Source organism: Hypanus sabinus, chromosome 1, assembly GCF_030144855.1.
Source record: "Hypanus sabinus isolate sHypSab1 chromosome 1, sHypSab1.hap1, whole genome shotgun sequence".
In the NCBI taxonomy this organism is placed as follows: domain Eukaryota; kingdom Metazoa; phylum Chordata; class Chondrichthyes; order Myliobatiformes; family Dasyatidae; genus Hypanus; species Hypanus sabinus.
This window is the reverse complement of record NC_082706.1, coordinates 138,715,919-138,730,669: the sequence shown is the minus strand read 5'-3', so window position 1 is coordinate 138,730,669 and position 14,751 is coordinate 138,715,919. Positions and strand designations below refer to the sequence as shown.

Genomic DNA, 14,751 nt, shown 5'->3' with positions numbered 1-14,751 from the left:
AGCAACCCAATTGTTACGTATCCTGTAACTGGATAACTTACCAGCAAAGATAGAGAGGTCTGTTGAAGTCTGTTGTCACTATTTTCAAACTTTTTATTCGTAAAGGGACACAAAAGTAGGGTTAATACATACATTCAGATAGTGCACATCGTCAACACTCAATCTAAAGAGTGGGTATAGTAATAATCATCATTAAGAAGTGAGCTCTGCTGATGTCTAGGGGTTAATAGATTGTCCGTTGGAAATATAAAAGTCACTCAGAAGGCTGCAGGCCTCAGCCCTTTGAAAATCGCTGGGTTTCACGTGGGGCGACCGAGAGAGAGATTGGGGAGAAGAGAAAGAACTTGCCAAGTCTCGATGAATCTTCTGTGAAATCGGGGGAGCGTTGGTTTCCTCTCCCCCTGTTAGTTAAAAGCGGTTTCCTGTGATTCCAGCCACAGATTCCAATCCCGGAATCTAACGCACGTGGCTTCCTTCAGAATGGCTTCCCGCTGCTGCGGGACACTCTCGGGTCTTCTTGGTGCGTCTGAGGGGCTGTCCCCCTGAGACTCTCCTTTATACTTCCCCACGGGGTCACAGGTGTCAATCAGGTTGGGATGATGCAATCTCTCTCTCAACCAGCCCACCTTGCCCGAGGGCTTTTCACGTGGTCTCCATGAGACAATAGTCGCTGTTGTCTTTATTCTGTATCGCTGGTGGTACCTGCAATTTGGCACGTCTCTCTCTCTCTCTCTCTCTCTCTCTCTCTCCGACTGGGTCTACTGACCCCCCCCTTCAACGGGTGCTCTTGCGATTCTCACAAAGGAGGGGGCTGGGATCATAACACTTACTAAGAAAAATTTAAGCCAAATACAAAGTTAAACACTCAACACAGTGTCAACGGCAATGACTTAAAATAGCAGACGGCATCACGATCCAACTGAAAATGGCGGACGGCATTGCGATCTGACTTAAGATGGTGGACGGCTTTCTCCTTCCTCGGTTCGTAAGTACGAGCTGTCCGTAAGTCGGCCAATCGTAACTCAGGGACTACCTGTACTGATTTGTAACAGGGGAAAACATCACGCAGCATCCACACAAATGAGATTTCACAAATTTGGCAGTGCCAGATACTATCTTCCCCTCGACTATCGCCACCAGCCGAACCTGAAGGTTACTGGTCTATAAGATGATAGAGGCATAGATAGGGTGGACAGCCAGCACTTTTTTTCCCAGGGTGGAAATAGCTAATAAAGAGGACATAATTTGAAGGTGATTGGTGGAGAGTATAGGGAGGATATCAGAGGTAGGTTTGTTTTACACAGAGTGGTGAGAGGAGGGAAGTGCTACCAGAGATGGTGGTGGAAGCAGATACATTTGTGACACAAGAGAAAACTGGAGGGCCATGTGGGAGGGAAGGGTTAGATTGATCCTGGAGTAGTTTAAAAGGTCAGTACAACATTATGGGTCGTGGGGCTTGTACTGTACTGTTCAATGTTCTATGCTCAACCTTCAAAGTCAAAATCAAGTTTATTGCATATGTACAAGTCTATACTGCACATGCACAGATGCAATGACAAAAACTTACTTCCAGCAGCCTCATGAGCACATAGCATTAGATAGGCAGCATTCACAAGAAAAAAATAAATTTTAGGCACTTTTTGCAATAAACCACAATTAGCACAAAGCAAAGCAACATCCATTTTAGTGTAAAGTAGTCTTAGTGTTGCAATACTGAGGTAGCAACTAGGGTTGTGCAGGTTAAAGGGATGTACTGTAGATGTTCTTGAGCCTGGTGATGTGGACTTCAGGCTTCTGTACATCATGCTGGATGGTAATTCATTGCCCAGATGGTGGAAATCTTTGTGCCTTTTTTGAGGCAGTACCTCCTGTAGATACTATTGCAGCGAGGAGGGGTGTACCCGTTATATTTTGGGCAGAGTCCACTACTCTCTGCAGCTTCTTGCATTCTTTCGCCATGGAATTGCTGGACCAAACCATCATGTAACAAGTCAGGATACTTTCAATAGGTGAGTAATATAAACAATGTCAACCAGTTTGGCCAAATAGACCTACATCTGACTGTTTTACAGGTGTCGAACAGGTGATAATTGGTGGTATTCGGGCAGATACTGTGAAAACCTCAGTGAACAACAAGATACTGTTGTAATTGCTGTGACTTCATCTGTAGTCATCTTCCTGGGCATGCTGCTGATCACACTGCTCACTGCATACTGCATGAGGAAGAAGTACTGGGAGGAAATGATCAAGTCTGACAAGGAAGTCGGTTTAGCCAATGTGAGTATTCAAAACTGATTTGTCAAAAGCAAGTTGTGCAGATCCCCCATATTTATTTTTTTCTCTCTGTAACCATTGGAAGTCAATGTTCACTGGGATGGCGTGGTAGCGTAGTGGCTAGAGTAATGCTTTACAGCACCAGCAATGAGAACGTACAAACTCCCTGCAAACAGCAGCGGGAATTGAACCACCATTACTGGTGCTGACCAGCATGGACACTAGATTTATAAGCAAGGAGGATGAACTGAAAGTGTAGATCAATACGTGGATGAATGTTGTGGCCATTACAGAGACTTGGATGACACAGGGGCAGGAATGGCTGCTGAGTATGACGGGCTTTAGATGTTTCAAAAAGGATAGGGAAGGAGGCAAAAAAGTTGGGGAGTGGGACTGCTAATTAGGGAGAGTATCACAGCTGCAGAAAAGAAGGAAGTCATGGCGGGATTGTCTACTGAGTCATTGTGGGTGAAAATCAGAAACAGGAAGGAGCAATAACTCTAATGGGTGTTTTTTCCTAGACTGCCCCAGTAGTAACAGAGACATTAAGGAACAGATAGGGAGGCAGATCCTGGACCGGAGCAATTATAACAGGATTGTTGTGATGAGTGATTTTAACTATCCTAATATTGACATGCATCTCCTTAGAGCACAGGGTTTAGATGGGGTGGAGTTTGTTAGATGTGTTCAGAGAGGTTTCCGAATGCAACATATAGATAAGCCAACTAGAGGAGAGGCTGTACTTGATCTGGTATTGGAAAATGAACCTGGTCAGGTGTCAGATCTCTTGGTGGGAGGGCATTTTGGAGGTACTGATCACAATTCTATCTCCTTTACCATAGCACAGGAGAGGGATAGGACCATGTGAGAATAGGACCAATCAGGAATGAGAATGGAAAAGTGCAAGGAGCCGGAGGAGGTAGTGGAGTAACTTAATGAACACTTTGCTTCAGTATGCACCAGTGAAGAGGACCTTGGCAATTGTGGGTATGAATTACAGCAGACTGAAATGCTTGACTGTATAGACATTAAGAAAGAGGACGTGCTTGAGCTTTTGCAAGGTATGAAGTCGGATAAGTCACTGGGACAGGACGAGATATACTCAGGCTACTGTGGGAAGCAAGGGAGGAGATTGTTGAGTCTCTTGCGATGGTCTTTGAATCATCAATAGGGACGGGAGAAGTACCAGAGATTTGGAAGGTTGCAAATGTTTTTCCCTTGTTCAAGAAAGGGAGTAGGAGTAACCCATAAAATTATAGACCGATTAGTCTGTCTTCACTGGTGGGCAAGCTGTTGGAGAAGATCCTGACAGGCAGGATTTATGAGCATTTGGAGACATGTAGTCTGATCAGAGATAGTCAACATGGCTTTGTCAAGGGCAGGTCATGCCTTACGAATCTGAGTGCATACTTTGAGGATGTAACAAAGCTCACTGATGAAGATAGTGTACATGGATTTCAGTAAGACATTTGATAAGGTTTCCCATGCGAGGCTCATTCAGAAAGTAATGAAGCACGAGATCCATGGAGACCTTGCTTTGTGGACCCAGAATTAGCTTGCCCACAGATGCAAAGGGTGGTTGTAAATGATTCGTATTCTGCATGGAGGTCAGTGACCAGTGATGTTCTGCAGGGATCTGTTCTGGGACCCCTCCTCTTTGTGATTTTTATAAATGATCTGGAGGAGGAAGTAGAAGCGTGGGTTAGTAAGTTTGCTGATGACACAAAAGTTGGGGGTGTCGTGGGTAGTCTGGAGGGTTGTCAGAGATTACAGCGGGACATTGATAGGATGCAGCACTGGTTGAGAAGTGGCAGATGGACTTCAATCCAGGTAAGTGTGAGGTGATTAATTTTGGTCAGTCAAATGTGAAGAAAGTATATAATATTCTGTCTTCAGTAAGACTCTTGGCAGTGTGGAGGATCAGCAAGCTCCTTGGGTCCATGTCCATAGAACACTCAAAGCTGCTGCACAGGTTGACAGTGTTGTTAAAGCATATGGTGTGTTGGCCTTCATCAACTGTGGGATTGAGTTCAAGAGCTGTGAGGCAAGGTTACAGCTATACAAGACTTGTAGTTAGACCCCACTTGGAGTACTGTGTTCAGTTCTGGTCACCTCACTACAGGAAGGATGTGGATACTACAGAGAGTGCAGAGGAGATTTATAAGGATGTTGCCTGGATTGGAGAGCATGCTTTATAGGTTGAGTGATCTTGGCCTTTTCTCCTTCGAGCGACAGAGGATGAGAGGTGATCTGATAGAGGTGTATAAGATGATGAGAGGCATTGATTGTGTGGATAGCCAGAGGCTTTTTCCCAGGGCTGAAATAGCTGACATGAGGGGCAAGATTTTAAGTGCTTGAAAGTAGGTACAAGAGGGATGTCAGAGGTGAGTTCTTCCACATAGTGGTGGGTGCATGGAATGCCCTGCCAGTGAAGTGATAGAGGTGAATACAATAGGACCTTTTAAGAGACTCTTAGTACATGGAGCTTAGAAAAATAGAGGGCTATGCACTCGGGACATTCTAGGCAGTCTGTAGAGTAGGTTACATGGTCGGCACAACATTGTGGGCTGAAGGGCCTGTAATGTGCTGTAGATTTCCATGTTCTAATCCCGCTGACCTGTTTTTGGTTTGTTGCACACCATGCTTCTTAAACACGGTGAGTCCACCACTTGCTCAGGCATCGTGTTTCTGATCAAATTCACCCACCAACCTGCACATGTCAGAGAGGCCGGAGGAAACGAGAGCACCCAGAGGAAAATCACGATCTCAGGGGGAATGTGCAGACTCCACACAGACAGGAACCGAGGCCAGACTCAAACTCACGTCTCTGGAGCCATGAGCCAGTGGCTGTACCACCTGCACAAATGTCATCCATTTTTCACAATTCAGAAAAGTGAGCGAGACAGTTGCCAAGCCATCACTATTTCTAAACAATCAGAAACCTGGGAACAATTTGGGACACCTTGGCTTTCAGATCCCAGTGAGGTGGTGCACTTTCCAAGTAGAGTCCATCCAGCTCCAGCTGTAATCTGAGAATTCAGCCCAACTGGGTGAGCAGGATCTACTTGTCTGTGAAGTCCAGCTCCAACCTGGGCTATGCATTTGCCAATAGATCCATTAAGGGAAATGCTTATGAAGACTCAATTGCATTGCTTGTAACTATACTCATAACATTATCAATTTCCAATGTCAAAATTGTTGCATTGTTTTTCTGACAGACCGCATTTTGAAAGGCTCTAATCATGGAAAAGGGACAGGAAACTCCAAGCAAGGACATTTCAGCAGAAATCCAAATCGAACTGGACAGATTTGTGAATTGTGATTTAGCTTTACAAATATGTGACTTCTAGTTAAAAATTGTACCAAAGGAGCTGATTGTAACCATCGATGGTGTTTGAACATTAAATGTACAGCATTGCATGAAAATGTTAAATAAAAATGACTGCAAAACAATCATATAACAAGGTTGGTTTGTGACTGCAGGATTATCATGAATTAGATAGAGGTGCCATTTAATCACTTGTAGTTATGTGATAGAATTTAAAATTGAAAATGGTTTTATCAGTGTCAGCAGTGAATTTAACAGTGACTCGAGAATGAGGATAGACGAATCAGGTGCAAGAGTAGGAAATCCACTCCTTTGAACCTACTTTGTCATCAAGATCATTACTGACATATCTCAGTGCTGTATATCACCATATCCTTAGATTCCATCTGTGTCCACTCCCTCTGTTATTGACATTGACCTCTGCTCTGATGCAGGTAATGGAGGCTTCACAGTCATTCGATGGGGAGGGGGAAGACTTCCAACATTCACCATACCCTGCCTGATGGAAATTCTCCTCATCTCAGCCTAAACAGCCTACCACTTAACTTCAGGCTGCGCCCCTGGTCCCAGATGAGAGAAGGCAGGAACGGGGTACTGATTGTGGATGATCAGCCATGATCACATTGAATGGTGGTGCTGGCTCGAAGGGCCGAATGGCCTACTCCTGCACCTATTGCCTATTGTCAGACTCCTCAGCCAGGGGAAATTTCTTCCCTGCATCTGCCCTGCAAGAATTTTGTAAATGCCAACAAGATATCCACTCAATCTTCTAATTTATAGAGGCCCGTCCCAGATTAGTAATTTCATTCATATAATAAACCCACCATTCCTGGAACCAATCTGGTGAAACCCTACCGAAACTCCTCAATGGCAAGTTCAGCTTGACCCTCACCAATTTTTACAGATGCATCGTAGCTTGGTATGGCAACTACTCTGCCCATGATTACAAGAAATTGCAGTTAGAGGATGTCTTCAAAAGGCAATGCCTCAAAAAGGTGGCATACATCATTAAAGGCCCCATTCACCCAGGACAAGCTCTCTTCTCATTGCTGGAGATACAGGAGCCAGAAGACACACTCTCACTGTTTTTGTTACAGCTCCTCCCCTACCTCCATCAGATTTCTCCACGGACAATGAACCCATGTGCCTCAATATTTTTTCCTCTTTTTTTGCCTTTTGTTGCACTACTTATTTAATTACTTTAAATATATTTCTTATTGCAATTTATACTTTTAAAACTTATTATGCATTGCAATTTACTGCTACCACATAACAAATTGCATGATATATGCTGGTGATATAAAACCTAATTCTGGTTCGAAGAAGGGATGTGTTGGCATAGGAGAAGAGATTTTCAAAAGTGATTTCAGGACTGAAAGGGTTAAGGCACAAGGACTGTTTGATGACTTTGGGCCGATACTCACCAGAGCTTAGAAGAATGTGGGGAGTAGTGGGGGGGGGGGGGAGAATCCTCATTGAAACCTAGTAAATATTGAAAGACTTGGAGAGAGTGGATGTGGAGAGGATACTTCTGATAGTGGGAGAGACTAAGACCAGAGTACAAAAGTCCAGAAAATCCCATTAGAACAGAGATGAGGAAGATGTTCTTCAGCCTGAAGGTGATGAATCTGTAGATCCGTTTTGGCTGTGAAGGCCATGACATTAGGTATATTTAAAGTTAGGTTCTCGATTAGTAAGGGCATCAAAGATTACAGGGAGAAAGCAGGAGAATAATGTGAGATGGAGAGTAAATCAGTATGATCTAATGGCAGAGCAGAATAAATGAGCCGGATGGCCTAATTCTGCTTCAATCTCTTAGTCTTCTGTCCTTATGGAATGGTTGTTACGAACTATATAGAACGAGTTAAAGAAGTCATTTGCAGCCACTGCACTTACTGAACCCATCAGCAGCTATAGACTGCATCCTCTGGCTGGACGACTGCACATCCCAGTGCCTGGTCCTTTGCCCCCTTAGATGATGTTCAACCTACTGAGTTCCTCTTGTGTTGCTCAAGAAACCAGCAGCTGCAATCTCCCTTGTCTTGGCCACACATCACCTATATGTCAGATTCAGATTTATTTATCCCAAGTATATGGAAACATACGGCAAAAAGAATTGCTTACATTAACAATCAGTACAACACAAGGATGTGCCAGGGGCTGCCACCGAGTCTGGTCACACATTCCAGCACCAATGTAGCAGGCACACAACGCTCAGCAGAAAAATACAGAATGCAACAAACCAGCAAAAGAAGACTCTTCCCTCCATCCCATCAATCCACACACCTGGGCATTCCTCCAACTCCGGAACAGAAACAGAGCCTTCAGTCTCCAGCTCCGGGACAGACACAAAGCGTCAGTTTCAAACACCGAGACAGACACAGAGCCTTCAGTCTCCAACTCCGGGACAGACACAAAGCCTTCAGTCTCCTACTCCGGGACAGACACAAAGCGTCAGTTTCAAACATCGAGACAGACAGAGAGCCTTCAGTCTCCAGCTCTGGGACAGACACAGAGCCTTCAGTCTCGAACACCGAGACAGACACAGAGCCTTCAGTCTCCAACTCTGGGTCAGACACAGAGCCTTCAGTCTCCAGCTCTGGAACACAGAGCCTTCAGTCTCCAGCTCTGGAACACAGAGCCTTCAGTCTCCAACTCCGGGACAGACACAGAGCCTTCAGTCTCGTACTCCGGGACAGACACAGCGCCTTCAGTCTCCAACTCCGGGACAGACACAGAGCCTCCAATCTCCAACTCCGGGATAGACGCTTAGCCTTCAGTCTCCAGTTCCAGGACAGACACAGACCAATCAGTCTCCAGCTCTGGGACAGACACACAGCCTCCAGTCTCCAACTCCGGGTCAGAAACAGAGCCTCCAGTCTCCAACTCCGGGACAGACACAGAGCCTTCAGACTCCAACTCCAGGACAGACACAGAGCCGTCAGTTTCCAGCTCTGGTACAGACACAGACCACTCAGTCTGCAGCTCTGGGACAGACACAGAGCCTTCAGTCTCCAACTCCGGGACAGAAACAGAGCCTTCAGTCTCCAACTCCGGGACAGACACAGAGCCTTCAGTCTCCAACTCCGGGACAGACACAGACCCTTCAGTCTCCAGCTCTGGAACACAGAGCCTTCAGTCTCCAACTCTGGGACAGACACAGAAACTTCAGTCTCAAACTCCGGGACAGACACAGAGCCTTCCGTCTCCAGCTCTGGGACAGACACAGAGCCTTCAGTCTCCAACTCAGGGGCAGACACAGAGCCTTCAGTCTCCAACTCCGGGACAGACACAGAGCCTTCAGACTCCAACTCCGGGGCAGACACAGAGCCGTCAGTTTCCAGCTCTGGTACAGACACAGACCCCTCAGTCTGCAGCTCCGGGACAGACACAGAGCCTTCAGTCTCCAACTCCGGGACAGAAACAGAGCCTTCAGTCTCCAACTCCGGGACAGACACAGAGCCTTCAGTCTCCAGCTCTGGAACACAGAGCCTTCAGTCTCCAGCTGCGGGACAGACACAGAGCCTTCAGTCTCCAAATCCGGGACAGACGCAGAGCCGTCAGTCTCCAGCTCTGGGACAGACACAGAGCCTTCAGTCTCCAACTCCGGGACAGAAACAGAGCCTTCAGTCTCCAACTCCGGGACAGACACAGAGCCTTCAGTCTCCAACTCCGGGACAGACACAGACCCTTCAGTCTCCAGCTCTGGAACACAGAGCCTTCAGTCTCCAACTCCGGGACAGACACAGAGCCTTCAGTCTCCAACTCCGGGGCAGACACAGAGCCTTCAGTCTCCAACTCCGGGACAGACACAGAGCCTTCAGACTCCAACTCCGGGGCAGACACAGAGCCGTCAGTTTCCAGCTCTGGTACAGACACAGACCCCTCAGTCTGCAGCTCCGGGACAGACACAGAGCCTTCAGTCTCCAACTCCGGGACAGAAACAGAGCCTTCAGTCTCCAGCTGCGGGACAGACACAGAGCCTTCAGTCTCCAAATCCGGGACAGACGCAGAGCCGTCAGTCTCCAGCTCTGGGACAGACACAGACCAATCAGTCTCCAGCTCTGGGACAGACACACAGCCTCCAGTCTCCAACTCCGGGTCAGACACAGACCCCTCAGTCTGCAGCTCTGGGACAGACACAGAGCCTTCAGTCTCCAACTCCGGGACAGACACAGACCCTTCAGTCTCCAGCTCTGGGACAGACACAGACCCTTCAGTCTCCAGCTCTGGAACACAGAGCCTTCAGTCTCCAACTCTGGGACAGACACAGAAACTTCAGTCTCAAACTCCGGGACAGACACAGAGCCTTCCGTCTCCAGCTCTGGGACAGACACAGAGCCTTCAGTCTCCAACTCCGGGGCAGACACAGAGCCTTCAGTCTCCAACTCCGGGACAGACACAGAGCCTTCAGACTCCAACTCCGGGGCAGACACAGAGCCGTCAGTTTCCAGCTCTGGTACAGACACAGACCCCTCAGTCTGCAGCTCCGGGACAGACACAGAGCCTTCAGTCTCCAACTCCGGGACAGAAACAGAGCCTTCAGTCTCCAGCTGCGGGACAGACACAGAGCCTTCAGTCTCCAAATCCGGGACAGACGCAGAGCCGTCAGTCTCCAGCTCTGGGACAGACACAGACCAATCAGTCTCCAGCTCTGGGACAGACACACAGCCTCCAGTCTCCAACTCCGGGTCAGACACAGACCCCTCAGTCTGCAGCTCTGGGACAGACACAGAGCATTCAGTCTCCAACTCCGGGACAGACACAGACCCTTCAGTCTCCAGCTCTGGGACAGACACAGAGCCTTCCGTCTCCAGCTCTGGGACAGACACAGAGCCTTCAGTCTCCAACTCCGGGGCAGACACAGAGCCTTCAGTCTCCAACTCCGGGACAGACACAGAGCCTTCAGACTCCAACTCCGGGACAGACGCAGAGCCGTCAGTCTCCAGCTCTGGGACAGACACAGAGCCTTCAGTCTCCAACTCCGGGTCAGACACAGACCCCTCAGTCTGCAGCTCTGGGACAGACACAGAGCCTTCAGTCTCCAACTCCGGGACAGACACAGACCCTTCAGTCTCCAGCTCTGGGACAGACACAGACCCTTCAGTCTCCAGCTCTGGAACACAGAGCCTTCAGTCTCCAACTCTGGGACAGACACAGAAACTTCAGTCTCAAACTCCGGGACAGACACAGAGCCTTCCGTCTCCAGCTCTGGGACAGACACAGAGCCTTCAGTCTCCAACTCCGGGGCAGACACAGAGCCTTCAGTCTCCAACTCCGGGACAGACACAGAGCCTTCAGACTCCAACTCCGGGGCAGACACAGAGCCGTCAGTTTCCAGCTCTGGTACAGACACAGACCCCTCAGTCTGCAGCTCCGGGACAGACACAGAGCCTTCAGTCTCCAACTCCGGGACAGAAACAGAGCCTTCAGTCTCCAGCTGCGGGACAGACACAGAGCCTTCAGTCTCCAAATCCGGGACAGACGCAGAGCCGTCAGTCTCCAGCTCTGGGACAGACACAGACCAATCAGTCTCCAGCTCTGGGACAGACACACAGCCTCCAGTCTCCAACTCCGGGTCAGACACAGACCCCTCAGTCTGCAGCTCTGGGACAGACACAGAGCATTCAGTCTCCAACTCCGGGACAGACACAGACCCTTCAGTCTCCAGCTCTGGGACAGACACAGAGCCTTCCGTCTCCAGCTCTGGGACAGACACAGAGCCTTCAGTCTCCAACTCCGGGGCAGACACAGAGCCTTCAGTCTCCAACTCCGGGACAGACACAGAGCCTTCAGACTCCAACTCCGGGGCAGACACAGAGCCGTCAGTTTCCAGCTCTGGTACAGACACAGACCCCTCAGTCTGCAGCTCCGGGACAGACACAGAGCCTTCAGTCTCCAACTCCGGGACAGAAACAGAGCCTTCAGTCTCCAAATCCGGGACAGACGCAGAGCCGTCAGTCTCCAGCTCTGGGACAGACACAGAGCCTTCAGTCTCCAACTCCGGGACAGACACAGAGCCTTCAGTCTCCAACTCCGGGACAGACACAGACCCTTCAGTCTCCAGCTCTGGAACACAGAGCCTTCAGTCTCCAACTCTGGGACAGACACAGAAACTTCAGTCTCAAACTCCGGGACAGACACAGAGCCTTCCGTCTCCAGCTCTGGGACAGACACAGAGCCTGCAGTCTCCAACTCCGGGGCAGACACAGAGCCTTCAGTCTCCAACTCCGGGACAGACACAGAGCCTTCAGACTCCAACTCCGGGGCAGACACAGAGCCGTCAGTTTCCAGCTCTGGTACAGACACAGACCCCTCAGTCTGCAGCTCCGGGACAGACACAGAGCCTTCAGTCTCCAACTCCGGGACAGAAACAGAGCCTTCAGTCTCCAGCTGCGGGACAGACACAGAGCCTTCAGTCTCCAAATCCGGGACAGACGCAGAGCCGTCAGTCTCCAGCTCTGGGACAGACACAGACCAATCAGTCTCCAGCTCTGGGACAGACACACAGCCTCCAGTCTCCAACTCCGGGTCAGACACAGACCCCTCAGTCTGCAGCTCTGGGACAGACACAGAGCCTTCAGTCTCCAACTCCGGGACAGACACAGACCCTTCAGTCTCCAGCTCTGGGACAGACACAGACCCTTCAGTCTCCAGCTCTGGAACACAGAGCCTTCAGTCTCCAACTCTGGGACAGACACAGAAACTTCAGTCTCAAACTCCGGGACAGACACAGAGCCTTCCGTCTCCAGCTCTGGGACAGACACAGAGCCTTCAGTCTCCAACTCCGGGGCAGACACAGAGCCTTCAGTCTCCAACTCCGGGACAGACACAGAGCCTTCAGACTCCAACTCCGGGGCAGACACAGAGCCGTCAGTTTCCAGCTCTGGTACAGACACAGACCCCTCAGTCTGCAGCTCCGGGACAGACACAGAGCCTTCAGTCTCCAAATCCGGGACAGACGCAGAGCCGTCAGTCTCCAGCTCTGGGACAGACACAGACCAATCAGTCTCCAGCTCTGGGACAGACACACAGCCTCCAGTCTCCAACTCCGGGTCAGACACAGACCCCTCAGTCTGCAGCTCTTGGACAGACACAGAGCCTTCAGTCTCCAACTCCGGGACAGACACAGACCCTTCAGTCTCCAGCTCTGGAACACAGAGCCTTCAGTCTCCAACTCTGGGACAGACACAGAAACTTCAGTCTCAAACTCCGGGACAGACACAGAGCCTTCCGTCTCCAGCACTGGGACAGACACAGAGCCTTCAGTCTCCAACTCTGGGGCAGACACAGAGCCTTCAGTCTCCAACTCCAGGACAGACACAGAGCCTTCAGACTCCAACTCCGGGGCAGACACAGAGCCGTCAGTTTCCAGCTCTGGTACAGACACAGACCCCTCAGTCTGCAGCTCCGGGACAGACACAGAGCCTTCAGTCTCCAACTCCGGGACAGAAACAGAGCCTTCAGTCTCCAACTCTGGGACAGACACAGAAATTTCAGTCTCAAACTCCGGGACAGACACAGAGCATTCCGTCTCCAGCTCTGGGACAGTCACAGAGCCTTCAGTCTCCAGCTGCGGGACAGACACAGAGCCTTCAGTCTCCAAATCCGGGACAGACGCAGAGCCTTCAGTCTCCAGCTCTGGGACAGACACAGACCAATCACTCTCCAGCTCTGGGACAGACACACAGCCTCCAGTCTCCAACTCCGGGACAGACACAGAGCCGTCAGTTTCCAGCTCTGGGACAGAAACACACCCCTCAGTCTCCAGCTCTGGGACAGACACAGAGCCTTCAGACTCCAACGCCGGGGCAGACACAGAGCCTTCAGTCTCCAACTCCGGGGCAGACACAGAGCTTTCAGTCTCCAACTCCGGGACAGACACAGAGCCTTCAGACTCCAACTCCGGGGCAGAGACAGAGCCGTCAGTTTCCAGCTCGGGTACAGACACAGACCCCTCAGTCTGCAGCTCTGGGACAGACACAGAGCCTTCAGTCTCCAACTCCGGGACAGACACAGACCCTTCAGTCTCCAGCTCTGGAACACAGAGCTTTCAGTCTCCAACTCTGGGACAGACACGGAAACTTCAGTCTCAAACTCCGGGACAGACACAGACCCTTCCGTCTCCAGCTCTGGGACAGACACAGAGCCTTCAGTCTCCAACTCCGGGGCAGATACAGAGCCTTCAGTCTCCAGCTCTGGAACACAGAGCCTTCAGTCACCAACTCTGGAACACAGAGCCTTCAGTCACCAACTCTGGGACAGACACAGAAATTTCAGTCTCAAACTCCGGGACAGACACAGAGCCGTCAGTTTCCAGCTCTGGTACAGACACAGACCCCTCAGTCTGCAGCTCCGGGACAGACACAGAGCCTTCAGTCTCCAACTCCGGGACAGAAACAGAGCCTTCAGTCTCCAACTCCGGGACAGACACAGAGCCTTCAGTCTCCAGCTCTGGAACACAGAGCCTTCAGTCACCAACTCTGGGACAGACACAGAAATTTCAGTCTCAAACTCCGGGACAGACACAGAGCCTTCCGTCTCCAGCTCTGGGACAGTCACAGAGCCTTCAGTCTCCAGCTCCGGGGCAGACACAGAGCTTTCAGTCTCCAACTCCGGGACAGACACAGAGCCTTCAGTTTCCAGCTCTGGTACAGACACAGACCCCTCAGTCTGCAGCTCTGGGACAGACACAGAGCCTTCAGTCTCCAACTCCGGGACAGACACAGACCCTTCAGTCTCCAGCTCTGGAACACAGAGCCTTCAGTCTCTAACTCTGGGACAGACACAGAAACTTCAGTCTCAAACTCCGGGACAGACACAGAGCCTTCCGTCTGCAGCTCTGGGACAGACACAGAGCCTTCAGTCTCCAACTCCGGGGCAGACACAGAGCCTTCAGTCTCCAACTCCGGGACAGACACAGAGCCTTCAGACTCCAACTCCGGGGCAGACACAGAGCCGTCAGTTTCCAGCTCTGGTACAGACACAGACCCCTCAGTCTGCAGCTCCGGGACAGACACAGAGCCTTCAGTCTCCAGCTGCGGGACAGACACAGAGCCTTCAGTCTCCAAATCCGGGACAGACGCAGAGCCGTCAGTCTCCAGCTCTGGGACAGACACAGACCAATCAGTCTCCAGCTCTGGGACAGA

General features: G+C 50.3%; 1 protein-coding gene across 3 annotated transcripts in view; it reads left to right on the top strand.

The window, feature by feature from the left end:
* The window catches only part of mep1ba (meprin A subunit beta a), a 75,862-nt gene extending 70,133 nt beyond the window's left edge, over window positions 1-5,729 (top strand). For all 3 annotated transcript variants that reach the window (XM_059977096.1, XM_059977107.1, XM_059977115.1), the window contains 2 exons: window positions 2,073-2,277; window positions 5,493-5,729. In XM_059977096.1, coding sequence (XP_059833079.1) covers window positions 2,073-2,277; window positions 5,493-5,504 — 217 coding nt within the window. In that variant the 3' untranslated portion in view covers window positions 5,505-5,729. The remainder of the gene's footprint in view (window positions 1-2,072; window positions 2,278-5,492) is intronic.
* Window positions 5,730-14,751: the final 9,022 nt, after the last annotated feature.